This window comes from Xiphophorus hellerii, chromosome 6 (assembly GCF_003331165.1).
Source record: "Xiphophorus hellerii strain 12219 chromosome 6, Xiphophorus_hellerii-4.1, whole genome shotgun sequence".
In the NCBI taxonomy this organism is placed as follows: Eukaryota; Metazoa; Chordata; class Actinopteri; order Cyprinodontiformes; family Poeciliidae; genus Xiphophorus; species Xiphophorus hellerii.
The window spans coordinates 24,777,632-24,803,246 of NC_045677.1; the positions used below are offsets into that span (position 1 = coordinate 24,777,632).

A 25,615-nucleotide genomic window follows, 5' to 3' on the forward strand; every position below is an offset into this window, starting at 1 on the left:
TCTAAATTACAGCATGTTAATGGGAAACTTTGTGTCAAAATCAAAATTCAAGTTTGACCCGCCTACATAAATAAATGTTGCAGTTCATTGATGATTGCAAGACATTGTTCTTAAATAAAGAGCAATACTTTACATAGATAAAAAAATATTAAAATTCATATTAAACAGTAATGAGATTCTTTTGGGCAGTGAAGACAGCACAGCATGTCTACTTAGAGTTTGGTCTAGCACATACTGTATAATAAATGCAGCTGCTCTTTTATTTAGAAACTACCAAACATATATAATTGACTTGTGAATATATAAATAAATGAAAAATACATATTTTCTGGCTGATATACATAGCTTCATTACAGTTGGATCACAATGTCCTGTTGTATTTATGTTTTATTTTAAAGTTGGAAAAAATATTTTCAATAATTTCTGAAGATTGTAATTAAATAATTTAAAAAATAAAATACAATTTAGAAAGAAGTTAAAAATAAATGTTGCTTTTCTTTTAAGCTAAAGCTTTGAAGATCTCTATTAAAAATTCACTTAAGAAAAATATTTTATGTCTAATGTGTGAAAGTATAACAGTCTTCAATATTTTCTGAATATTTTTATTAAAAAAATTAATTTTGAAAAAAGTTGAGAAAAATGCATAAATGATGCTACAGCTTCAAAGTTCTTTTCTAAAATTCACTTTAAAACAAAGTAGTTTAGTTAAAAGAATTTAATTCACTATTTTCCGAAATAATTGTTTTTTTAAACAGTACAAATATTGGGATATAAATAAAGAGTTTTATTGATATAAAATAATATCTAGCCAATATAACTTCATATGTTGCGTTAAAGAAAGTGGGTCATTGGGGCCCCCACTCCCTAAACTCTATGCAGATATTAATTGTATTTTATGACGTCAAGCTACGCATTCCTTTCAAATGAGGAATTTAACGCGTTGCGGTGGAGCAGCATCGTTTCCTCGACCCCGTTTGTCCCCCGGGGGGGAACCAGAGGTGGGGCCAATCCGGAGAGGAGGCGGGGCCCCACGGAGCTTCGGTTGAGTGGGAGAGAGAAAGTGGAAAGTGAGGGGGGAAAAATACCTGAATGGACGATCTGGAATAAGTAAGTAGTATTTGTATTTTTTTAATTTTTATTTTTTGCTGTGGAAAATGTGTGAAGAGGTTCCGTGGATTGTGTTCCGTGTTTCCGCGGAGGGAGGGAATCTGGGAGGATTGTGTGGCGCTGGAGATCTCCGGTTTCACCCCCACAAACAATAGTCTGCAGGACGCGATGGTCGCCTTTCCCCCCCCACCTTTTCTTCCTCCCAAACCGCAGGGACGTTTAGGACCCTCGTCGGCCCCCTAATGTCGCTCTAGCTCCGCGGTGCTGGTTCTGATCCCGGCAGACGCGAGTTCGGGTTTCCTGGGATCAGAAACGAAGATGCGCCTGGAGGAAATGAGCGCGTCCGCTCCGGTTGTAGGCCGAAGGGTTTGAATTTTCCTCCGGTGCGTCCATTCATTTCAGGAGGGCGTCCCGGTCTGGACTCCGGAGAGAAACGGACCGGAGGTTTCTGGATCAAGGGGCCTGAAAGAACCTCCCATTGTGCCGCATTTTATAGCGGCCACAACTCTTGATACTGGGCTAAATGCTGCTGCTGGTTCCCAGTAAGTTCTCCCTTTGTGCATGTGTGCTGAATGAATGATGCAGGTTAGAGGAGCTAAATGCCTCCAGAAACCTTCTTCTTCTTCTCCTGTCTCTTTTTTGTCATCATGGGTCTGAAATTCAAACCGAAACGAGATGATTTTGCTGCTAAAGAGAGACAGGCCCAGCTTCAATGGGTATTGGAAGGCTAATCTATCAAAATATCGTCTGTATCAGTATTGGCTGAATAGGTGCATGTCAGCCTGGACGATAAATTGTCCCAGAAGTCATTGCGATAAACGATATTGTTGTTGTCTTGATTTCATTTTCAAGTAATATAATGGTAATGGCATAACAATGCAATAACACATTATCAAAGGTCAATAAACTTTAAATTCAGATTAACATTTAACGTTGGAACTGGAATATATTTTAAATATCCAAAGTAAGTAAGCAAAGCAGCCGAAACAACAAATAAAATGGATTATGAACTCTCAACTGAACAAAACTGTTCTTCAAAACACATGGATCATTAGTCTCAGATGGGGAAACAGGCAAAACTGACAGTTAGGACTTTTGTAAAAAGTAAAAATAAGTAAAAGTGCAAACTAACCAACTTCTTCTGAATGTCAAATGTTTACAGCATTTTTCAAAATGATGCGTTTTCTATGATAAAAATTGTTGTCCAAGTGGAAATTATCGTGAACAGAACAACAAATAAAATGAATTACAAAGTCCCTGTCCTTCAAAAAGAGGATAGTTGAGACCAAAACACCAGACTGAAGAGTTTTGTCGTCCAGTTTTTGGTAGAAAGAGAGAGAAAAGAGGAAAACGATAAATGGAGATTATTGAGCTTGTTTTAATTGATCATGCGATTAATTGATTTATTGCTTATTGTGTCAGGCCTGCTTGTGTGTAGAGGTGCAGAAAAATACCAATACAGAACCGTAACTCCTACTGAGCAATATGAACTTAGAATTTTTAAAAAGTAAAGATATTCCGTGCATAAATAAAAATAAACTAACTTACTATTTAAAATATATTTTTTAAGCAAGATTTATATATATTTACATTTGTTTTCCAAAGTCCAAGGAATACTAATTTACACTCTGGAAGATGAAGATGTGGTTCATTTAAGGCAGAAAATGGAGTTCATCATCATTTCTGGCACTTATTTTATTCCTGTATTTAACAACAAATATATGTTTATGAGTCTACATTGACGGAGGAAAAATGTTTCACTTAATTAGGAAATCTGTGGTAAATTATTGTGGTACAATGCCTTGCTAAAAAGTTAATTCCCTTTAACTCTACATATTTTGTCACATTACAACCAAGCACTTCAATGTATTCTTCTGGGATTTTATTTGTCAGCTCAGCTCTAAGTAGCTATGAAGTGAAACCTTCACTTAGTCAGTATTTTTATTCGACATTTTTATTAAAATGGAAAAATTTAAATGTGCCATACATTTGGATTCAGCCCGTCTAAGTCAGAACTTCCTAGAATCGTCTGTCACTGTGAAAACAGTTACAAGTGTTTTCTTGACCTTTTATGTCAACAGATTTTTTTTAATCTGTTCTTTGTAAATAATCTAAATCAGATTAAAAGTTGTGAAAGTTTTATCACTGACTTTCCCCAGTTGAAGAAAAGGATCCCCACTGCATAATGCTGCCACCACCGTGTTTCACAGCAGAAATGGTGTTTTCTTGAAAATTTGCCATGTTCACTTTATATATATTTGCAAAAACAAAACAAAAAAAACTTATATTGTGGTCTGAGAGCATCTTCCTCAACATATTTGCTGTGTCTCCTACATGACTTGTGCCAGGCTACAGTAGAGCTGAAACGATTAATCAGATTAATCGTGACTAATCGATTATTGAAATACTAGTCAACTAATTCAGTAATTGATTAGCTGAAGTATGCAGACTCAAAAATGCCATTTTGTTGAAAGAACAACACAGTCGGAGCAGGAATTAAACCAAACTTGCACAAAAATATATACATTTTGAATTTAAGATCAACAAAAAACCTTTACCTGTAAATATGTTCAACCCAGGACTCCTCAAGCGGGATAGCTTTAACTTCACCTGGTTCAAATTCTTTAAAAAATCCCTATAAAGCACATTTTACAATTACTAATCACTTAATCTAAAAAAACCCGCCAGTCAAGCGTTCACTAAAGGAACGCTGTGTTATTGCATTTTAGGCAATAACATGATTATTTTTTTATTAAAAAAAGGAATTGAATTTTTTATGCATTTCTAATATTGTATAAAAATATTTTAGTGGTTAACTGAAATTTGGTTGAGCAAATTAATTGATTAATTGTCAGAATAGTCAATAGATTAATTGATTACTAAAATTGTCAGAAGTAGTTTGCATGATGCTGCTTTACTTATTCTCAGATTAAATAAATCATTATAACACTATTAAATTGTGTGTCTTCCGCAGACATTTGGTTGCACTTGATTTTATTTAGAGGTGTCAGAGTAAAGGGGAATAAATGCAAATGAACTACATGGTATACAAAGTTTCATCTGGAAAAAAGTTTTAAAAATATCAATCCTTTTTATTGCACTTCTAATTAATTCACTTCTACCGTCATCTGGAGCAAACCTGATGCTTCCATCGGATGATATCAATCAGCCAGTGGTGTTTGAGATTCTCCTGAACCACATCCATCTCGTCTCTCTGAGCCACTTCCTGTCTCTCTGAGCCACTTCCTGTCTCTCTCTGTGCAGTAATTTACTGGGATTTGTAGATAAATCCCTGGGGGAACTTTTAAAACGAGACACCAATGCAGAATAAATCTCAGTGTATGAGTTTTGCTGGATGATAAATTGGATCAGAAATTGTTGTGATGAATTATAATATTGTCGTTTTCAACTATATACATATTAATGCAAGTACATTTTCTTAAATATAAAAAAAACTTTAATTTCTAATAGGTGTGAGAATTTATTGCGTTTATCATTTATAGTGAAAATTTTCATATGATAATACATGATTTATTGTTGTCATGATAAATTCCAGTTAATGCTAAAAACTGTCTAAAATGTTACTTTTTAAAAACTATTTTCCGCACTGTTTTCTCCACAACAGTATCAGTAAATTAGAAAATATGATTAAATGAAGTTTCTACATGCAGATTAATTGTATAAATCACGTTTCTTTCAGTAAAGTGGCGACTTCAAACTTATTTTAAATAGGAAAGATTTTCAAGAGCAGCATTTATGTGTGTGGTGCCATGAATTCTGCGCAGTTACCTAAAAAAGAACGAATATGTAGATTTTTTTTTATCATAATTTTTATTGTTATCACAATACTTCAGAGTATTGTGATAAGATTTTAAGTATCGTTCACACCTAAAAAAAATCTGACACTGGAACTGGAAAACATTTTAAATATCCAAAATAAACTAAACAATAGTAATTAAAATGTATTATGAAATCTCTGCAACTGAAATCGCATTTCAAAAAAATAATCATTCAGCTTAGACCTGGAAACAGGCAAAAGGGGCAGGTAGTGCAAACTAAACCATTTTGTTCTGGTTTTCAAATGTTTGTTTCTCAAAATTTCCATCAAAATTAAAACCAATCAACTCTTAATTGGAAATGATGGCTGTCATTTTAATTTATCATGCGATTAATTGATTTATTGCTTAATTAATGTGACTGGATTAGTCACCAGTACACCTGCTGAAGTTTTCTAAACCCAAAAGTACGGTGGCCGACAGGTGCAAATGCGCAGCAAAAGAGAAAACATGCAAACAAAAAAGAAGACACCCCCGAATGAAATGCAGCAAACAAAAAGAGAGACGCAAACACCCCCGAATGAAATGCAGCAAACAAAAAGAGAGACGCAAACACCCCCGAATGAAATGCAGCAAATAAAAAGAGAGACGCAAACACCCCCGAATGAAATGCAGCAAATAAAAAGAGAGACGCAAACACCCCCGAATGAAATGCAGCAAACAAAAAGTGTTGAAAACGGAAGTGCTCCAGACCACTAGGGGGAGTCAAAGAAAATAGTATTCATTTCTATGGGACCAGATGCAAGATTCAGAGAAAGAAATTTGAAAGAAAGTAAAGGTATCTCTCTGAATCTTGCATCTGGAAAGTGTGATTATTGTGAGAAGTCTGAAACAATAGAGCATGTTATTTTAGAGTGTTGTAAGTATGAAGAAGAGAGAAGATGCATGCTGAGAGAGTGTGTAGGTATTAAAGAAAGGTTTAATTTAATAGAATTTTTGAGGAGAGATTTCGGGAGTAGACATATTCAAATAATTATTCGGTATCTTAAAAAAACAAAGCTATTTCATAGGATATGAGTAGAGCAAGTTGGGTGTGAGTGTGTAAAGAATATCAAAGAGGGGTATATAAAGCTATAAGCAAGTTGGATAATATAAGCAGGTGTGTATGTGTGGAGGTATGTTTAATCAGGAGTTAATGGAGGGAAAAGGTAGAAAGTGAAAGTTTATAGACCATCTCGAACCACACTCCATACTGGTAAGTGGCGGTAATGCTACTGTAAGTTTGTTGCCAACCGCCAATAAATACCAAGAAGAAGAAGAAGAAGAATCTTGCATCTGGTCCCATAGAAATGAATACTATTTTCTTTGACTCCCCCTAGTGGTCTGGAGCACTTCCGTTTTCAACACTTTTTGTTTGCTGCATTTCATTCGGGGGTGTTTGCGTCTCTCTTTTTGTTTGCTGCATTTCATTCGGGGGTGTTTGCGTCTCTCTTTTTGTTTGCTGCATTTCATTCGGGGGTGTCTTCTTTTTTGTTTGCATGTTTTCTCTTTTGCTGCGCATTTGCACCTGTCGGCCACCGTACAAAAGCTATAAAGCTGACAGCAGCAGTTGCCCAGTTTGTCTCTGGTTTTCACTGATGTTGTCCCAGCCGAGCGTGGGTGGTGGTCGATAATCTGTGTGTGTGTGTGTGTGTGTGTGTGTGTGCGTGGGCGTGTGTGTGTGTGTGTGTGTGTGTGTGTGTGTGTGTGTGTGTGTGTGTGTGGCCTGCGCTGATGAGCCTTTTCCTCTGATGGAGTCTGGGTGTGTGTACACGCTTATTTTCACAGTTGGTTGCCGAGCGGGGCCAGTCATTTCAGAGATGTTCCTCCCTGACAGCTGTTGTCCCCGTGCCAGCAGCTCCCAGCGTTTTCATGGCGGCTTCATTTCTTTTTGCCTTTGGGGACAAATGAGGCTGTAAAAAAAATGCATCTGTTTAAATGGAATGCAACAAGTGCTGAGCGATGCATATTTTATTTTACGTTTTCTAGGGTGTTTTTATTCAAAATCCTCCAGCGTTTCTCTTTTGACATCAAACATGGTAATAATAATGTCATTTAAATCTCCACTTCTGATTAGTTATTGTATAGTTTATCATATATCTTGATACATTTCTTAGAAACCTTTGATTTATTGTCTTGATAAATCTGTTGGGATTGTTGGTTTTACTCTTTTCTATTTTATTAATGGACTCTGACCTGAACCTTCAGAGTTGCATAAAGACAATTACAAAGTCGGCCTTCTATCACCTGCAGAATATTTCCTGGGTTAAAAGACTAATGTCACAGAAATATCTAGAGAAACTCGCATGCATTTAGCTTTAGACACATTGATTACTGCAACAGTGTCTTCATTGCCTAAAAAAATCAGACAATTGCAGCCGATCCAGAACTGTTTATTTAATGAGCGCATCGATAATATTAAAATAAATGTGCAGTTACAGTTTTCAGTTTAGTGATAAAAGTCAAATTTCTCTATGTGACTGGTGTCCTAAAGAAACGTATTACAAATGGGAATATTTTTCAAGAGCAGTATTTGTGTCATGCAGTCACAACTGTACAGTTACCTACTAAATAGTCCTTATTGTCGCCTCGATCGTTATCACAGTAGTACCATAAAATGTTGCGATAAAACTTTAATTTTTTTTTTTTGCGTCACGGCTTTGTTTTTCCAACCAGGAAATACTTGGTGTAACTTCTTTTGGCCAGCTTAACAAATAACTTTTGAGCAAGATGTAAGTTTCTCTTGATTTAAGTAAATATTTTCATTAAGATTGATTAAAAATAGTTCTAGTTCCAATGTCAGATTATTTCACTTATAACAACACATTTTTCTATGCCATACGTAAAATAATCTGCCACTGGAACTTGTACTTTAAAAAAAATCAATATTAAGGAATTATTTACTTAAGATAATCTCCTATGTCTTGCTGAAAAGCTACTTGTAAGTTAGTTTTGTCTTATTTCAAGTGTACCAAGATATTCTCACTAGAAACTAGACCAAAAATACTTGGTAAGATTTTGAGTTTTTGTTACTAGCGCTTCTCATTGAAGGAACATTCAGCTGTAGAAACATTATAATTAGTAAATTGCTGGTTTTGAAGCAGTGGGTATTTACCCCGTGGGTTTCTTGATACAGTTCATTCTTCCTCTGCTAGCTGTAACGTTTGAATTTGTTGTCAGATTTTGTGCCTCGGCTGCTACTTTAAGGTTAAAACTGGAATCTACAGTAAGTTAGGGGGACATTTTGATGAGGTTCTGTGTTTTTATATTGAGATTTGTTTTGAGAGACTGCTGCGTTCCTCTGTTTACACTGTACGCAAACCCTTTGGTCTGAGCTATAAAGCTACTCAGCCGTGTCACCAAGCAGGCCGGAAGCCGCCTGTGGACCACACACACAGATCACTGCAGTGAATCCACTCTGGATTTTCACACAGCAGAAAAACTCAGTTGAACTGCAAACGTACGCTTCTGTTTGGCTAATAATGTGGTGAAGAGATGTGAAGCTTTGTGTGGAAAGAGGAAAATGTTCATGCAGCAGGAAGTTTTTTTGTTTTACTGGATATACTGGTGCATTCAGACCAGCCTGTGGGCTTAGAGTGCGAACTTGATGTTGGAGCTTTAAGTGTAAAGGTGTTTTCTCACCTGATAGTCAGGTGGACTTGTTTCAACTGGGGATCAAAATTGCAACATTTATTACATTTTCACTGTGTCAAATGAACTAAACCCTTTAAAAACTGTTCCTCTCCTTGCCTGTGGGGGCGCTGCTCAACGTACCACTGAAGGAAACGGCACAAAAACTTCTGAGCACAACTTCCTTTTTCACAAAATGTAAACAAAAATCAAGTAGTGTCAGATTTCAGAGGTTGCAGGACTTCTTTTTTGTTTTTTGTGACATTTCTCCTGCTAGCGCTAGACTTGTGTGTTTACTTTGGTTGTATTTACCCAGAATGCACTGTGCTGTAGTCCGCTTTCTGCTTTTGGAGAGATCTCCAGTCCATTTGGATATTTAGTCACCTTCCTAAAATAACGGCCCAAGCATTTTTCTTTTTTTGCCAAAAGTTATCTTCACTGCCAAAAGATGATTTAGTCAAAACAAAAAATGAGTAAGGCTGTTATCTTAGGAAGGTGATGGCTCAGAATCTTACCAGGTACTTTTATCTAGTTTCTAGTGCAAATATCTTAGCACGATTGAAATTAGACATGCATATATTAAAAGTAACTTTTCAACACATTATATGTGTTTGTTTTAGGTAAATAAGTCCTTAATATCAATTTTAAAAAACTACCATTTCCACTGGCAGATGTTTTTCATTTGTAACATGGGAAAAATGTCTTTTTATAAATGAAATAATCTGCCGGTGGAACTAGTACTTTTCATCAATATTAATGCAATATTCACCTAAAAGAAGGTCGTACATCTTGCTGAAAAGTTACTTGCAAGCTAATTTTGTCTTATTGTAAGTGTACTAAGATATTTGCATTAGGAATTAGACAAGTCACTTTTTTTGGTCCGCATCAGGGTTTTATTTTCCATTCACTCCTTTCCCAAACTAATCCGTCTTTTTAGGAAAATGAAATTGAGTTCTATTAAAGCGGACTAAACAGGACTGGTGTGAATGCACCCTAAAAGAGGACTTCCAGTGAGTTCCTTTAACTGGGCCAAAAGGACGGATGAATAGGAAATCTTATACTTCCCAGCAGTGGACCACACCTTTTGTAGATCAAGTGCTGTGTCATATTCTCACTTACAGGCTTCCAGAAAGGTGGCAGACAGGTGAACTCAGCATAAACATGTAACTCAGCTTATTTAAGACCAAGCTAAGTATGTGGCTGTTTACTTTAAGCTGCCCGAATTTACAGCCCTTTTAGCATTTCTGATCCAAATAGCGTAATGCTCTGCTCTTTTTGCTTCTTCAAACCAGTTTCTTTTGTTTAGTGCTGCCTTTGTTATTTTGGAGAGCGCGTAAGCTGGAGACGGGCTCCGGTTACAAAGACGGACCCCTCTCTGCTGAGCTTTCTGTAGCATCTGTGGCTCGTTAAAGTGAACAGCGGGTCAAATGTGGATGTTGTGACGCAACCTTTGCAGGAAGTGGGGTCTATTTCTCTTTAAAAAACAGCGCTAACATACATCAAACCCGCTCGATGCATTCATCGCTACCTTCACACGAAGTGACACAATTACGATTTTTTTATTGCCTTAATGCGACCCGAGTTTGATCTTTTCATGACCGTCTGAACACAGATCGGGTTTTTGTTTTTAATGCGCCACAGGCCACTTGAATATGTGGTTCTAAATCTGATACGTACCAAATCTTTTCAAATGTAACCTGAATCTGTATGGCCAGGTCGCATTAATCCGACCTGAACGTCATTGATGCTCGACAAACGTCATTATTCTGCGTCCGGATGGACGCAAGCGGGAAGAAAAACAACCATGGAGGAGGATAACGACTATTAAGTTACTAATGTGTTGGCTCCGGTTGAACAACAACAACTTCAAAATCGTAAGATATGCTCCACCATTAAGCATCCACGTCTACTTCCGCAAACACTGAGTACTTCTTCTTCTTCATTTTTATGGCGGTTGGCTATATTTGACGTTATTGCGCCCCCTTCTGCGCATGCGGGTCACTTTCAGGCCGTCTGTAGTTCACACAGGACATCACACGTCGCATATTTGGAAGCAAAGACATGTTTGGAAGTGTGAACGACCACGTAAAAAAAAATGATGATGATAACAAATCAGATTTCACAAAAAAATCGAAGTGGAACATAAAAGGCTTGTTGTCTTAACGTAGCCTAATAAATGTGCCAAGTTGTCTATTTGAAGACGGTTTCACTCTTTGTAGATGTTTATTAGAGGCAGGTTAGAATATTGTTTGAACTTGATCAAGATATTAGGATGTTTTTTTAAAAAACATGTTTATAATGGAAAAATCAGTCATTTCTGATTTTGTTCTGTTTTAATAAATAATAAATCAATTAATCACATGGTAAATTAAAATGAACGTGATCATTTCCACATGGACAACAATCTTTAAAGAGCCTTTTTTGTATCACTCAAAACCCGTCATTTTGAAAAGTGCTGCAAACTTTTGACACCCATTACAAAGTAGTTGGCTAGTTTGCACTTGTATGCAAGTATTTATTTTTTTCAAAAGTCTTAACTGGTATTTTTTACCTGTTTTTCCTGTCTGAGACTAATGACTAATGTGTTTTGAAGAACAATTTTGTTTTGTTAAGAGTGCATAATCCATTTTGTTTGTTGTTATGCTTGTTTTTTAAAAATCTATTTTGGATATTTAATGTGTTTCCTGGTTCCAGTGTTTTAATATTCTTTGGAAATTAAAGTTAATTAAATTTTTGAGAAGGTGCACTTGCTTTTTATGCCTTTATCGTTATAGTAGTATAATATCATCGTTTATTGCTATCATTTCTGGGACAATTTATCATCCAGCGAAGTTTATCATGACATGAATATACTTCAATGCTATTTCTAGAATATTGGGAGCTGTTGCATTTGATTGGTTAATTATTTTCCTTATCCACGCTGATTCTTACGTCTTCTTTGTCTTGGATGTTGGGTCGTTTGCTCTTTTATGAAACTGGGTTTCTGGGCAATGTCAGGGCCGCTGTAACTAAATTAGAAGTATTTATAATATAATTAAGGCCAGTTGCAAATGTGGATTTTGAGATTTTATCTTATGGTGTCTTATAGATCAAACATCAATAATTGGTTAATGTGTTTTCTTGCGTTAGTGATGCCAGAAAATAAAGATAACATGTTTTTTGGATGCGATCATAAAAAAAACAAAACCAAATAAAAAGTACTGTCTTTCATTCTGTGGCACCATGACATTGAAATAGTTTCCCATTAGACACGAGGGTTATCTACCTTTAGCTGTTTAATGCAGGAATTTTAGATGTTTACAGGTAAATATGCTACTGGAATAACACAGGTGTTACACCTTCATGTTTCACTGCTTTGAATCTCAGCTGCAGCTTCTGCAATTATTACCTAATTATTATTTTCACCAGTCTGCAGGATAAATAGGGCTCCTGGACATGGAGGCTATTTCAGCCGCTAGAAGAAAACCTTCCAGCTGAAGTTCCCTTTAATTAAAACACTGTTTACATTTAATTTGTTCTAACAAAATCTTTTCTTAAATCACTGTAGGATTGTTAAAGATTTCTCAGATAAAATTTAAATATGTTGATTCCTGGAGAAAACTCATTAATCCCTGAGAGACAACATAATTTACAACACTTAAAAAAAGCATTTTTAGTCTACTTTTTGTCCAAATATCTTAGTACATCTAAAATAAGACAAAACTAACTTTCATGTAACTTTTCAACAAGATACAGGAGCTTGTTTTAAGTAAATAATGTCTTAATATTGATGAATCAAATACTAGTTTTACTAGCAGATTATTTCACCTATAACATTTGAAAAAGGGAAATTAGTACTTTTTAAAATCAATATTAAGAAATTATGAGTTAGTTCTATATTTCAAATGTACTAAGATATTTGCACTTCAAACCAGACAAAAAAATTGGTAAGTGTGTAAATTATGTGGTTTCTCTGTGATTGATTTTTCTCCAGGAATCAACATATTAATGTTTTGTCTGTGAAACTGAAATCCGATTTTAGCAATGATGGAAATCTTTAACTACACTACAGTGATTCAAAGCAAAGCAGTGTTGAATCTTTGTTTTCTTTTATTACGTTTTTTTGTGCGCTATGTCACATATTTGAGCATAATCCAAAAATCAGAATGCCGTCTCTTATTGTGACGATCAAAGAGTAGCTTTCATGCGGTTCGGGATGAATTGTGTCCACATTTTTCTGCCGCTATTCTCCTTTAAAAGCACAACACGACTCCGCTCCTTCCTCGGCGATTACTGGAGATAAAAGCTGGTCATTACATTTGAGGAGCAGGCTGTTAGTCATTTGAGTTTTGCGGTTTGGAGTAAACATGGTGGTGAGGTTTTGCTTAGAGCTGCAGGGTTTCAGAACCGTCTCCGGCCTGGAGAAGGATTCCAGTCTCGGATGAGGGAATCTGCCCCCTTTATTGGAAGAGTGGAAAACCTAAAGGAATCCCACAGAAGGATTTGTACGTCATTTGGCTGGCAGAAAAGTGGATTTTAAAGACTGATGGAAAGGAGAAACCAGGATTTGTTGTGCGAGACGGATCGGATTGTCAGAGGCCAATCAAAACCTTTCTCCTCTCTTTCTCAATTTATTAATTGGGATTAAAATATTTGTTCAGTTCAGACTTGTGGGAGATACATATGGCTGAACCGACTAACTGCCAACTAATTCGGTAATCAATTAACCCTTAACTGGAGTATACAGATTAGGACTGGATGACATAAGTGCTTCATCAGTAGATTTCTGACTTGTTTGTGGAATCTGCCCCCTTTAATTGAAGACTGGGAAACCTAAAGAAATCCCACTGATGGATTTGTAAGTTATTTGGCTGGCAAAAAAGTGGATTTTAAGGGTGACCTGTTATGATTCATTGAACAAGTTAGGAAGGATCAATAGGCTGTACTAAACATCTTTATTACATTATTTTGCTCAAAATCATTCTTAACTAATGAGATTTTAGTCTGCTCAGTTCTGCCTATTTCGAGCTGTTTTTGGGCCTCTGTCACGTTAAGTCCAAATAAGCTGCTGCTGGCCACGCCCCCAACTCAACGTTTACACTCTCACATGAAAAAGGCTGCAAACAGATGTGCAATTTTACAACTGTACGTCTTTGAAAAGCAGAAGTAGAGCCCCCTGCACAACCAACAAGAATTCAGCAAGTGGTTTCTGGATGGTAAGGCAACAACAAAACGCTGGTCTTTTCCAGCAGCCATTGTACAGTGCATACAGTGGTACAACCAGTTGACCAAAAGTACTAGAACTTTGCTTAGGTTGCTAGGTAACGCGCAGTGCCTGCAAGTTTGGGACATTACATTCTGTAGGTTTTTGAAACGGCCCATTTTCCAGACACCAAAAAATATTAACCCGGGGCGTGCTGTGGTGGCGCAGGGGGTTAGCACGCCCCATGTTTGGAGGCCTTAGTCCTCGACGCAGACGTCGTGGGTTCGACTCCCGGTCCCGACGACCTTTGCCGCATGTCTTCTCCTCACCCTCCTTCCTGTCTGCCTACTGTAGAAAAAATACGAGCCACTAGTGCCGCAAAAACTCTTCGGAGAAAAAAAAATAAAAAATTAACTTATTGCCAAAAATTAAAACACATGGGTGTTTTTTTTTTTTTTTACTTTAAGTGTTTGTTTTGTTTTTGGAAGCATTTGAGACTCAAATGGAGGTCCAAAAATGTGCAAAATGTGGATTTTGCACAAAGAAACAGTTCACCAAACCGGACCAGAACTTGTTGTGTGATCCATCCGTTTGACACAGAGGCCAGTCAAAGCCACGCCCTCCGCTTTCTCAATTAACCACAGTCTGACAGGCCGACATCCGTCATGCCTCCACTTTTATTCCGGTGACCTTCCTCCAGTGTGGAGAACAGGCCGACAGAGGCCGGCGTGAGGTCAGGTCTCCACGGCAACTGTCTTCATCTGAGCACCCTGTTTCATCCCCATGGCAGCGGAGAGAGGCCCCGTTTCCCCGGGGACCAGGGGCACGAGGGAGGGAATGCGAGCCGGAGCGAGGGCAAACAAGTTTAGTGCAAACACCGTAATCCAATATGGCTGCCATTGTGCCGCGGCTAACAGAGGCTGGAGCCGACGTCTTGGAGGGGAGATACAGTGGTGTAATGATTAACCTCAGCAGAGGCCAGGAGGATGCGATCTGAGCGGGAACGGAGAAACCAGAACCTGGGTTCAGGGGGTTAATGGGTGTAAGCGTCCATGGAGGACACAGGGCTCCGTCTGCAGGGTGAGACCTCTGATTCCCACTGTGGGTATAAAAACACAGACTCCTCAACACAGACGTTTCACCGCAGAGATGCATATTTAAAATGACTCATTTTCTGACCAACCCTCTTGAAATCTGTTATGAATTAAATGGAATCAATTAATTTCATGATAAATTGAAAAGAGATTGATCATTTCTGTTCTGATGATACTTTTTGTTTATAGAGACATAATCCATTTTATTTATGGTTTTGGATACAAGTGGGGTTTTATTTTTCACTTTTATTTAGAATATTTTAAATATTTACATTACATTACATTTTGAGTGGAAAATTGTAATGTTTGCTAGTTTTCTCAGTTGTTGACTATGGAGTGTCTTCTGTGACTTTGTGTGTTTTTGTAACGTAAAGGATTTTGAATTGCCTTGTTGCTAAAATGTGTTTTACAAATAAACTTGATTGATTGATTTACAAATGTATTAGTCTTGCGTTATTATGCCATAAGCAATATATTACTTGAAAATGCTCTCAAAACAACATTATCACTTAATGCAATAATTATTGGGAGAATTTTTCCTCCACTATTTGTTGCATTTTTTCCCTCATATGTAATTATTTGCTTTGAGTTAGTAAATAAAAACATACCGTTACTGTTAAGTGTCTGCTGTTTAATGCTCCATTTGTTTTACAACCTGTCACTTATTTAATTTCTATACTTAACAAGTCAGCAAAATAATTTATTACTTTTTTGTTTTAGCTGTTTCTTGTTTCTCTTTTCTTTCTTAGGGTGTTCACCGAAATCTATTTTCTCTTGTTTCTTTTTCTACTTGTATATTAATCTTGAGGGGAAAAGAATCCCAGAATTGTGCTGCAAGTTAAAGATTTTGAAATATGGAAACTGAGACGTTGGACTTTGTAGGCTGTTATAGTTTGAAACTCTTGTTTTGTTATTTTTTTACATGAACACTGATTTTAATCTAGCACTGGCAGCATGAACGTAAACAGCTTTGCGGAGCCGATAGAAAACAAGCTGTCAGCATCAATTATAATGAAGGCAGGAAGTTCAGTGGAAATTAGAAGGTGGTCGTTTCTTAGTTTGGTCCATCTGGTTTTTGTTAAATGTTCACTTAAAACCACAAGATTCAAGTAATATAAAGATTAAATCTTTTTTTTTCTTGTTTTCAGATCTGATCCACATCATCTCTCCCCCCGCTGTGACTCTCCTACCCATCATCCTCTCCCAGTCCCTTCTCCCCCGTGCTCTCCTGCCTCCCCTCTTCTCCGTCCCCCATCTTCATCAGCCTCCAAGATAGATTCCCTCAGGAGCAAGGTTGATCTGCTCAAGCTGCCTCTGGCTCTCTCCACCAAGTCCATCTCCGAGCGCAAGCGCCAGCTGGGAGGCGCCGGCGAGCGGCGCAGCGCGGGGGGAGGAGGCGGGGCTCGTACAGCCCGCTCACCGCCGACCCGAGACATGGACAACGAGTCGCTGTACTCGGGACACTCTTACAAGTCGTCTCACTCTCGAAGCTCCCGAAAGCACAGGTGGGTACAACGAGTCAAACGTCCAAACATGGTGTTTCTGGTCAAATTTACAAAAATGATCTGAAAACAAGCAACTTTGTTAATTTAGATTTCAAAGGTAATTTGTATAAAATGATCAGTATTTGAGGTGTTTTGATACAAATATAAATCGAACATTTGGTTGACACCAATTAGGAATTACATAAATTTGGATCAGAAGAGTCAAAGTAACTTTTTTGCAAATTCTTTTTTTTTTTTTTTTTTTTCAGAACTACATACATTAAAAGTATGTATGTAGTACATATGTATGTATGTATGTAGTTTTACTCCACAGTAAAAAAATAAACAGTTTTTTACACAAAATGCTACAATTTAAAGATGAGGAAAGATAGTCCAACACTTGATATGCAGCTGTGGAAAAAATGAAGAGCCCACTGCACTGAACCCCACTGAAAACATCCTGGTTATTCCACCAAATATTGATTTCTGTTAAAACATTAGTATTGTTGTTTCTAAATTAATATGAATTGGTTTTATTTGCATTATTTGGGGTTTGAAAGCACTGCATTTTCTTTATTATTTGGACCGGTTCTCATTTTCTACAAATAAATACTAAATTTTTGCTTTGAGTTTCGAAGACATGTTGTCAATAGTTCATAGAATAAAAGAACAATGTTCATTTTACTCAAACATAGACCTATAAAAAGTCAAATCAGAGCAACTGGTAATTTTGCAGTGGTTTCTTAATTTTTTTCCAGAGCTGTATATTCAGTTTAAGGGGTGGATGACATGGACTGAATTATTTCTCTTGATACTAATTTCAAACTTAATGTTTATGCGTAACAACTGTTTCAAATCATTGTCTGTTTTCCTTTTCTGGCTCTGACATTATGATGCATTTCAGACACAAAAAGAGGGAAAGCCACATTGCTGAGCGCTGAGTTTCTCTGTTAATGTTTGTGTTTTGGGCTTCAGGGACCGGAGGGAGCGGCACCGCTCCAAAAGCAGAGACAGCAGCAGCCGTGGAGACAAATCAGTCACCATCCAGACGCCCGGAGAGCCGCTGCTGGACGCAGAGTCGACCCGAGGAGATGACAGGGTCAGCCTCACCGACCTTTCTGTTTTTAAACCTCTACATCCGCGGTGATTAATGTTTAACCTCAGGAATTATCCATGCAGATTAATCATATATTCCCAGCCTGGATAGATGTTTATCTGAGTGTAAACACAGTTTTGGGCGACGCTGCAGTCTTATCACAGCTGTCTGCCTTCATAACAGAGGCTTGTTGACGGGTTTCGGCAGAGCGGGCCTCAGGAGTGGGCTCTTGAACTCCATCAGCGGCCGATTGTGTTTTGTTGGAGCAGTCGCTCATTTGGTTTCAGTCGCTGTCAGCAGGGAAGAAGCAGGTGTTGACATTTTCCCAACAGAGCCTCTAACTGCAGACGATGAATTACTTTGAGTTTAAAGGTGTGTTTCCAGTGAAGGGGAGGTGGGTGTTTGTTTCTGGATAGACAGAAAAGGAAGCTTCAGTTTTCCTTACTTTTTGATTAAAAATAAGGATTGAAATGTAATTTTCTTAATTACATATTTGTTTCCAGTCTTAAAGAATCCCTAAATATGACTTTATTTTAGCAGTTCTTCAAAAAACTCTTTGACGTAATAAGCAAAAAACGTAATAATGTATAGAGAAACTGGAGGGTTTATCTACGCATCACCAGAAAGACGAAATTAAACTTTTCTGCACTCTTAGAGGCTCCCAAGTGCACAAAGAAGTTTGATTTTGCGTAATATGACCTCTTTAAAACAGAGTGTCCAACATGTGGAGCGTGGGCAGTTGGTGCCTTCTGAAAGATTTTGTTCGGCCCGCCAACTCGACTCAGGCATAATAAAAAAATAAAGTTAATTTGTACTGCACATTTCAGCAACAAGGCAATTCAAAGTGCTTCACATCATGGAAACATCATACAAAATGAGAAATAAACATTTCATTTTGTCAAACGCCACCATCAAAATTATAAAAAAAAATACTCATATATATTAATTATTGTTTTAGTTCTTTTGAATCAAAGGTAGCTCTGAACAAATGGGTTTTTAGTCTTGTTTTAAAGGACCTCAGTGTTTCAGCAGTTTTGCAATTTTTTTGGGAAGTTTGTTCCAGGTTAGAACAGCATAACAATTGAAATAATTCTCCATGTTTTGGTTCTGGTTCTGTGGATGCAGTGCAGAACCAGAAGACCCGAGTAGTCTGGAAAATTGATGAAACAACAGCATCTTTAATGTATTTTGGTGCCAAGTATTCAGTGATTTATGAACTAACACAAGTATTTTAAAGTCCATAAAGACACTGTTGCAATAATGAATGCAACTAAAGATGAAATATGAGGAAAGATGGCTCAACACTTGATATGTATTCAGTTTCTCTAAATCTTGCTGCGACGTTTGTCTTTTAATCCTGGAAATGTTCTTCAGGTGATGGAAGGCCGACTTTGTAACCATCTTTATGTGCCTTTGAAAGTTCAGGTCAAATTTCAGGCCTGATCAGTAGTTTCTAGCTGCATGATAACTCTAAAAAAACGTCTGATCCCGTTTCCTGCAGGATGATAACTGGGGAGAGACCACCACTGTCGTCACAGGAACCTCCGAGCACAGCATCTCAAACGAGGACCTCACCCGCGTCACCAAAGATCTGGAGGAGTCGACGCCGCTGGAGTGCAAGCGCTTCATCGGCCCGGCGCTCGGAGGCTGTTTGAGCTTCTTCGCTCTCATCACGCCGCTGGCCTTCCTCATCCTCCCTCAGGTCCTCTGGCGGGACGCCCTGGACTCCTGCGGGACGCCCTGCGAAGGCCTGTACGTCTCGCTCGCTTTCAAGCTCCTAGTCCTGCTCATCTCCTCCTGGGCGCTGTTCCTCCGCCCGCCCAGAGCCACGCTGCCGCGGTTCTTTGTCTTCCGCTGCCTGCTGATGGTGCTGGTGTTCCTGTTCGTGGCGTCCTACTGGCTGTTCTACGGCGTGCGGGTGCTGGAGCCCAGAGAGAGGGACTACAGAGGCATCGTGGAGTACGCCGCCTCACTGGTGGACGCCCTGCTCTTCATCCAGTACCTGGCTCTGGTGCTGCTCGAGGTCCGACACCTGCAGCCGGCTTTTTGCCTTAAGGTGGTCCGCAGCACGGATGGAGCCAGCAAGTTTTACAGCGTGGGTCATCTCAGGTGAGTGACTGATCCTGGAAACACATTCACAATATGACTAGCTCAAAATACTCTATGTGAGGGGCGTCCAAAGTGCTCTTTCTGAGTTAAAACATTAGTTTTGTTTTTCTAAATGGATATGAAATTGTTTTCTTTGCATTATTTGAGCTTTGAAAACACTTCAACTTTTTCCTTATTTTGACCATTTCTCATTTTCTGCAAATAAATACTCGATTTTTGCTTGGGATTTCGGAGAAATGTTGTCATAGAATAAAAGAACAATGTTCATTTTACTCAAACATGTACCTATAAAAAGTCAAATCAGAGAACTGATCATTTTAAATGGTCTCTTATGTTTTCCAGAGCTGTAGATGGAGACTTTCTATCTTTAATTTGGACAAAATTACCATAAAAGAGTAAAATCTTCCTACAAAATAAAATATTCACTATAACACAAAGGAGTGATCTTTACATAATCACACTTTTGTTTTTGTCTTTTCTAGAACCGGTGACTTTTACTGAAAAGCAAACTTTGCTGCACCCAAATCTGTTTTTCATGAATTTAATAAACTTGCGAGCATTTTCAAAGACCGTTTGACCTAAATCTTGACTTTATTCATCACAGTTGATTAAATTGTGTTCTATTTTTCTCCAACTGATACCTAGAAAATTTGCTAAATTATTTTCAATAAGGCACATATCCAGAAACCTTTTTAAGTTTCGGACCTAGAACAAATCTGACTTATTTATTAGGTTAAGTGTTATATGTTTATTTTATTGTTGAGAGGGGAAAAAACTTTTTTTGGCCCTCCAGTCCTTTTTGCTAAATGATTTCAGCCCAAGTGACAAAAAGTTTGGACACCCGTGCTCTATATTTACATTAATTATGATACTGTGCAGGTTTCCAGCCATTGTTGAGCATCTTTTGATTTTCTTTCCACATATCCTGATTTTTCTTAGACATTTTTGTGTCATAAACTATCCTGGTAAGGAACAGGAAGTGGAAACATGCCTGAAGATTTATTGATGTAACTTGACTTAATGATTGATTCTATATTGCATTGTGATTCTGTGTTTGTTATGATGTAAAGCACTTTGAAATGCCTTGCTGCTGAAATGTGCTATACAAATAAAATTTGATTGATTGATTGAAGATGTTTGTTTTTTTTCCTGACTGATGGCTTTTATTTTGGTAATAAAAGTTTTGTCTAACCAACAGATTTTTTACTAAAAGCTTGACAACAATAACAAATCAATTCTCAAAGCTTGCATGTTAAGCCTGAATTTGCACTACTACAGTTTGTTTAGTCTAAATGTATTTTAATGTTCCAGGAAACATTTTGAGCCTCAATTGGTTTATTTTTCTACCGTTTTCTACCCCAGAGGAGAAGCCTCCACCTCTCTGCTCCTGATAATGATGTTTTATCTTCATGTTTCTTTGGAATGGGCTGTAATTAAAGTATTTTTTATGTCATAAAAGGATGCACAAGCATTTCTGTAAATGTCTAGAGTATAGCAGTGGATGTTTGAGTGGTTTTGTAATTTGTTTGCAGCATCCAGCGAGCGGCCGTCTGGGTGCTGGACCGGTATTACAACGACTTCTCCGTCTACAACCCTGCTGTGGTCAACCTTCCCAAGTCCATCCTGTCTAAGAAGATGACCGGATTCAAGGTTTACTCCCTGGACGGTGAGTGATTATCACTCTCACCTCAGCCTGCTTGTGATTCTCCCACACACGACGTTATTCCCCTTTTGTTCTCACTTTGAGTATTAACACCAGACGAAAACCTGTCGTGCAAACCTCTAAACCCTCCCTCTGCGTGTGTCGTCTTGCAGAAAACACCACCAATAACTCGACGGGCCAATCGCGCGCCATGATCGCAGCGGCTGCCAGGAGGAGGGACAATTCCCACAACGAGTATTACTACGAGGAGGCCGAGATGGAGCGCAGGATCCGCAAACGCAAGGCCAGGTTAGCTACAGCAAGCAACGTCATAAAACCTGAGAACAGAACCGAAATCTGCTCCTGTTCAAAGTAAACGGGCATGTAGTGACGAGAGAGCAATCGTGGAGGCTGCTGTGGATATCATTAAGGCCTTTCCATCATGTAAACTCCGACAATCTGACTTAAGCCTTCATTTAAATGAGTCACGGTTGTCCTGTTCTCACATGTTCTGGTTGTTACGGCTGCTGTAAAAATCAGACAGTTTTCCGAGCCAGGCTTTTCTTTTGGAGAAAAGCTTGATCAATTGGCAGTCTGCCGCTTTGAGAAGTCATGCTAGCTTATGTCCTAACAGTCCAGAATGATGAGTTTATTCTGTTTACTTAGAGCCGAGGCATTGATTTCAGAGGAACACATAGTTTCAGTTTTGCTAGCCTCAGATGAACTGGTTAACTTGACTATTAGGGTTTCATAACTTGATACTGTCATTTCTAGTATGTATATTATCTCACTGGAAGGTGTAGAAACACTAAACAAATAATTATACTCAGAAATATAAATGGCTTGATCTGTAGGCATAGTGTCTTGAGAAAGTGTTTATAACCCTTGAATTTTTCACCTCAAAGGTTTCTTAGAGAATATTAGTGAACAGCAATCAAGAGACGCAGCCAACAGATCCATAGTGACTCTAGAAGAGCTGCAGAGATACGGGTCACATTCACGCAAAAATAGAAATAAAAATCTGTTTCCAGTCCCTGCAGCAACTGCAGACATAAAGCCAGAGCTACTGCAGAATGTTTTAGACGTAAATGAAAAGTTCAGACATAAATCCAGCTGCAGAGATGTGGCAATAATTGATAACTGATGTTCACAGATGCTCTCCATCCAGTCTGACCGAGCTTGAGCTTTTCTGCAAATAGCAAAGGGAAAAAAATACCCGTTTCTAGATGTGCAGAGCTGGTAGAAAACCCAACACATCTGAAGCTCTAATTATGGGATTCTATAAAAATATTATCTCTGGAGAGCCAGTCACAAACGCATTTTCCTGATTGTGTATTGATAAAACCCATTAACAAACTGTTAAAATATTAATAACATTCAATAAGAACTTCTTTAAATTAAATAGCACTGAACATCTTTCCACATTGATGAGTCCCTCCAGGATTTTGGGATTGCTTTCATGATTTTTCCCCCAATCAAACTCAGATTCTGTGGTGCTAATTTAATATTTGCAAGGAAATTTACCAATATTTGTATATTGGTAAATATGATAAAGTCATATTTATAATATTTATCATGGTAAATATGACTTTCTGTTACTAGCCATATTAGTTACAGACTCTAACGTCAGATAAAATAAGTTAGAAGTAAGAAATACTGCCACCTGCAGGTGGGAGTTAGAAGTCACTTAAGCTCAATGTTTTTGACTATTTTTGTGGAAATTTGCAATAAACTCACAATTATGCAGGGGCCTGTTGATTTTCACGCAGAATTAAAAACAAACAGATTGATGTAATGCGGCAGTAAACAGATAAAAGCTGCTTTAATTTGATTGATACAATAATATATAAACACACGAGTGTCTTAAAAAGCTATGATGAACCTTGAGTTTGACACAAATAATAAACCATTCATCTACAATTTACTGTAATTATTTCTAGGCCTGTCATGATAATACATTTTGCTGGAAGATAAATTGTCCCAGAAGTTATTGCAATAAATAACATGGTTGTTTTGAGTAATATAACTGTAATATAACTGTTATAATAATGTAAGAACAGAATCTCAAAGATCAATAAATTCTAATAAACATTTAAGACGTTTTAAATATTAAAAATAAAGAAAGAAAAGCAACAGAAACAACAAAATGAAACGAATTATGAAGTGTGTGGAAATAAATAGGTCAACTTGAGACCAGCATCCAGTTTTTGGTACAAAGAGAAAAACGATAAATCATGCAAATCAAAATTATTGTGATTAATTGATTTACCGTTCATTGTGACAGGCCTAATTGTATCCCATGTTCGGTCGTTGTCATGGTTACCTGTCCAGGCTGGTCGTGGCGGTAGAGGAGGCCTTCACGCACATCAAGCGGCTCCACGAGGACGAGGCGGCGGCGTCTCCCAAGCACCCCCGGGAGGTGATGGACCCCCGGGAGGCGGCGCAGGCCATCTTCGCCCCGATGGCGCGCGCCATGCAGAAGTACCTGAGGACGACGCGGCAGCAGGCCTTCCACAGCATGGAGAGCATCCTCACGCACCTGCAGTTCTGCATCACCCACAACATGACGCCCAAGGTGAGAACAAGGCGTTTCCATAGCGATGTGTTACATCGACTGTATTGGCGTCAACGTCTAAGTAGGAAAGAAATGCTGTTTCTTCCGTCTTTCTTTCGGTCTGATTTTCTATTCTTTCTTCATTTTTTGTTTTTCATTCTTGTCTTTCCTTCCTTTCTTTTTCTCTTATTTCCTTCCCTGCGTCCTCCCTCTTTCCCTTCTTTACTTTGTTCGCTGTATCTTTTATTTCTCCATTCTCTGTTTTTCCTTGCTTGCTTTTTTGATGGACATGTCTCTATTTTTCCTTTTTCCATCCTCATGTTCTTTCTTCTTCCCTCCTGTCTTTCTGTATTCTTCCTATTTTTATTCCTTCCTTATTTTTTCATGCGTTTTTCCTTCATGTGTTCTTTCTTTCTTTTCTCCTTTATTTTATTTTCATTTGTACTTTTTTCTTCCTTGACTCCTTGCCTTTTTCTATTCCTTCCTTATTTCTTTTCATACTTTTTTTATTAATTTGTCCTTCATTCCTGTCTTTTTGTCTTTACCTTTTTTCCTACCTTTTTCCCTTCTTAATTTTTTTCACTGTCCTTTTTTCCATTCCTTCCCTTTTTTCTTGCATTATTTTTTTAATTAATGTCTTTGTTATCAATTTTCCCTACTGTCCTTTTCTTATTTCCCTTCCTCCTCTCATTTTTTCTTCTGTTTCTTTATTTTTCTTCCTTCGTTCTCTCCTTTCATGCTTATTTTTTCCACTCCTTCCTTCTCTCCCTCTTTTTATTTTAATTTTTACTCTTTTCTTCCTTGTGCTCTTCCTTTTTTCATCCTTCCTGCTGAACATTTCTACCATAAATCCACAGTGAATGTTTGTGTTTTATATTTTTATGATGGAAGGTAAATTTCTGTGAAAGGATAAATTTATTAATTTTCTGTCTCTTTTTGTTTGTCAGGCCTTCCTGGAGCGATACCTCACCCCGGGCCCCACCATGCAGTACCAGCAGCAGAGCGGCAGGGGGCGCCAGTGGACTTTGGTGAGCGAGGAGCCCGTCACCTCGGGCCTCCGGCAGGGGCTGGTCTTCTCCCTGCGGCGCCTGGACTTCTCCCTTGTCGTCACGGTAACGCCGCTTCCCTTCCTGCGGCTCGGCGAGGAGTTCATCGACCCGAAGAGCCACAAGTTCGTGATGCGGCTTCAGTCGGAGACGTCGGTGTGAGCGGGGCCGCTCCTCCTGGACGTGACACGGACACGCTTCATTATCCAATCAGCAATCAGCCTTCTCTCACGCTCTTTTGTGACAGAAACCAATCAGAAGGAGGAATGCTGCTTTTTTTTTTTTGATCATCAAACTGTGATCGGCTCAATGATTGTTCCAAAAAAAAAAAAAAAACGAACAGAGGCCTTTTCGCCGCCGGCGTTTTCTCTCTAAGAGGTTTATTTCTCTTTAACCACTGAACCACAGAGAAGCAGTGACTCAACACACGAACGCAAGAGGAAGGAGGAGATTATGTCACTTCCTGTCAGTCACTCTGGTGATGTTTTCTCCGATAGCGCATGGATCTGCTTTTATATGAGAGGGCGTGGCTTTTACTGTTTTAACCTGCAGAATGCAGCAATACGTGCTGTGAGTTGATTGTTTTTATGTAAAGAAGAGCGGATCTACATAATACAGCTTTTAAAAAAATTATTTTCCCATGATGCACCACAAAAACACAAAATATTACCAAGTATTTTTGGACTAGTTTCCTGTGCAAACAGGAAATAAGGCAAAACTAACCTACAAGTAACTTTTACGATCTTGTTTTAAGTAAATAATTCCTTAATATTGATGTAATAATACTATTTCCACTAGCAGATTATTTCATTTATAAAAATATATTTTCCCCATGAAATAATCTGACAGTAGATCT

The 25,615-nt window shown here is 38.1% G+C and overlaps 1 protein-coding gene across 2 annotated transcripts; it reads left to right on the forward strand.

Moving 5' to 3' along the window:
- Nucleotides 1-985: 985 nt before the first annotated feature.
- LOC116721973 (vang-like protein 2) lies at nt 986-25,095 on the forward strand. 2 transcript variants are annotated; one of them, XM_032566033.1, is made up of 8 exons: nt 986-1,107; nt 15,977-16,333; nt 17,288-17,411; nt 18,910-19,517; nt 21,050-21,183; nt 21,333-21,468; nt 23,491-23,734; nt 24,661-25,095. In XM_032566033.1, exons 2-8 carry the CDS (start codon nt 16,263-16,265, stop codon nt 24,919-24,921), a joined length of 1,578 nt encoding a protein of 525 aa, XP_032421924.1. In that variant the 5' UTR covers nt 986-1,107; nt 15,977-16,262; the 3' UTR covers nt 24,922-25,095. The 2 variants fall into 2 exon arrangements, with proteins under 2 accessions (XP_032421924.1, XP_032421925.1); XM_032566034.1 differs by lacking the exon at nt 986-1,107 and adding an exon at nt 1,480-1,649.
- Nucleotides 25,096-25,615: the final 520 nt, after the last annotated feature.

Coding starts and splice junctions, on each gene's coding strand:
- LOC116721973 (XM_032566033.1), top strand. CDS start 16,263: ATGGACAACGAGTCGCTGTACTCGGGACACTCTTACAAGTCGTCTCAC. Junction 16,334..17,287: donor CGAAGCTCCCGAAAGCACAG/GTGGGTACAACG, acceptor TTTGGGCTTCAG/GGACCGGAGGGAGCGGCACC. Junction 21,184..21,332: donor CAAGGTTTACTCCCTGGACG/GTGAGTGATTAT, acceptor GTCGTCTTGCAG/AAAACACCACCAATAACTCG.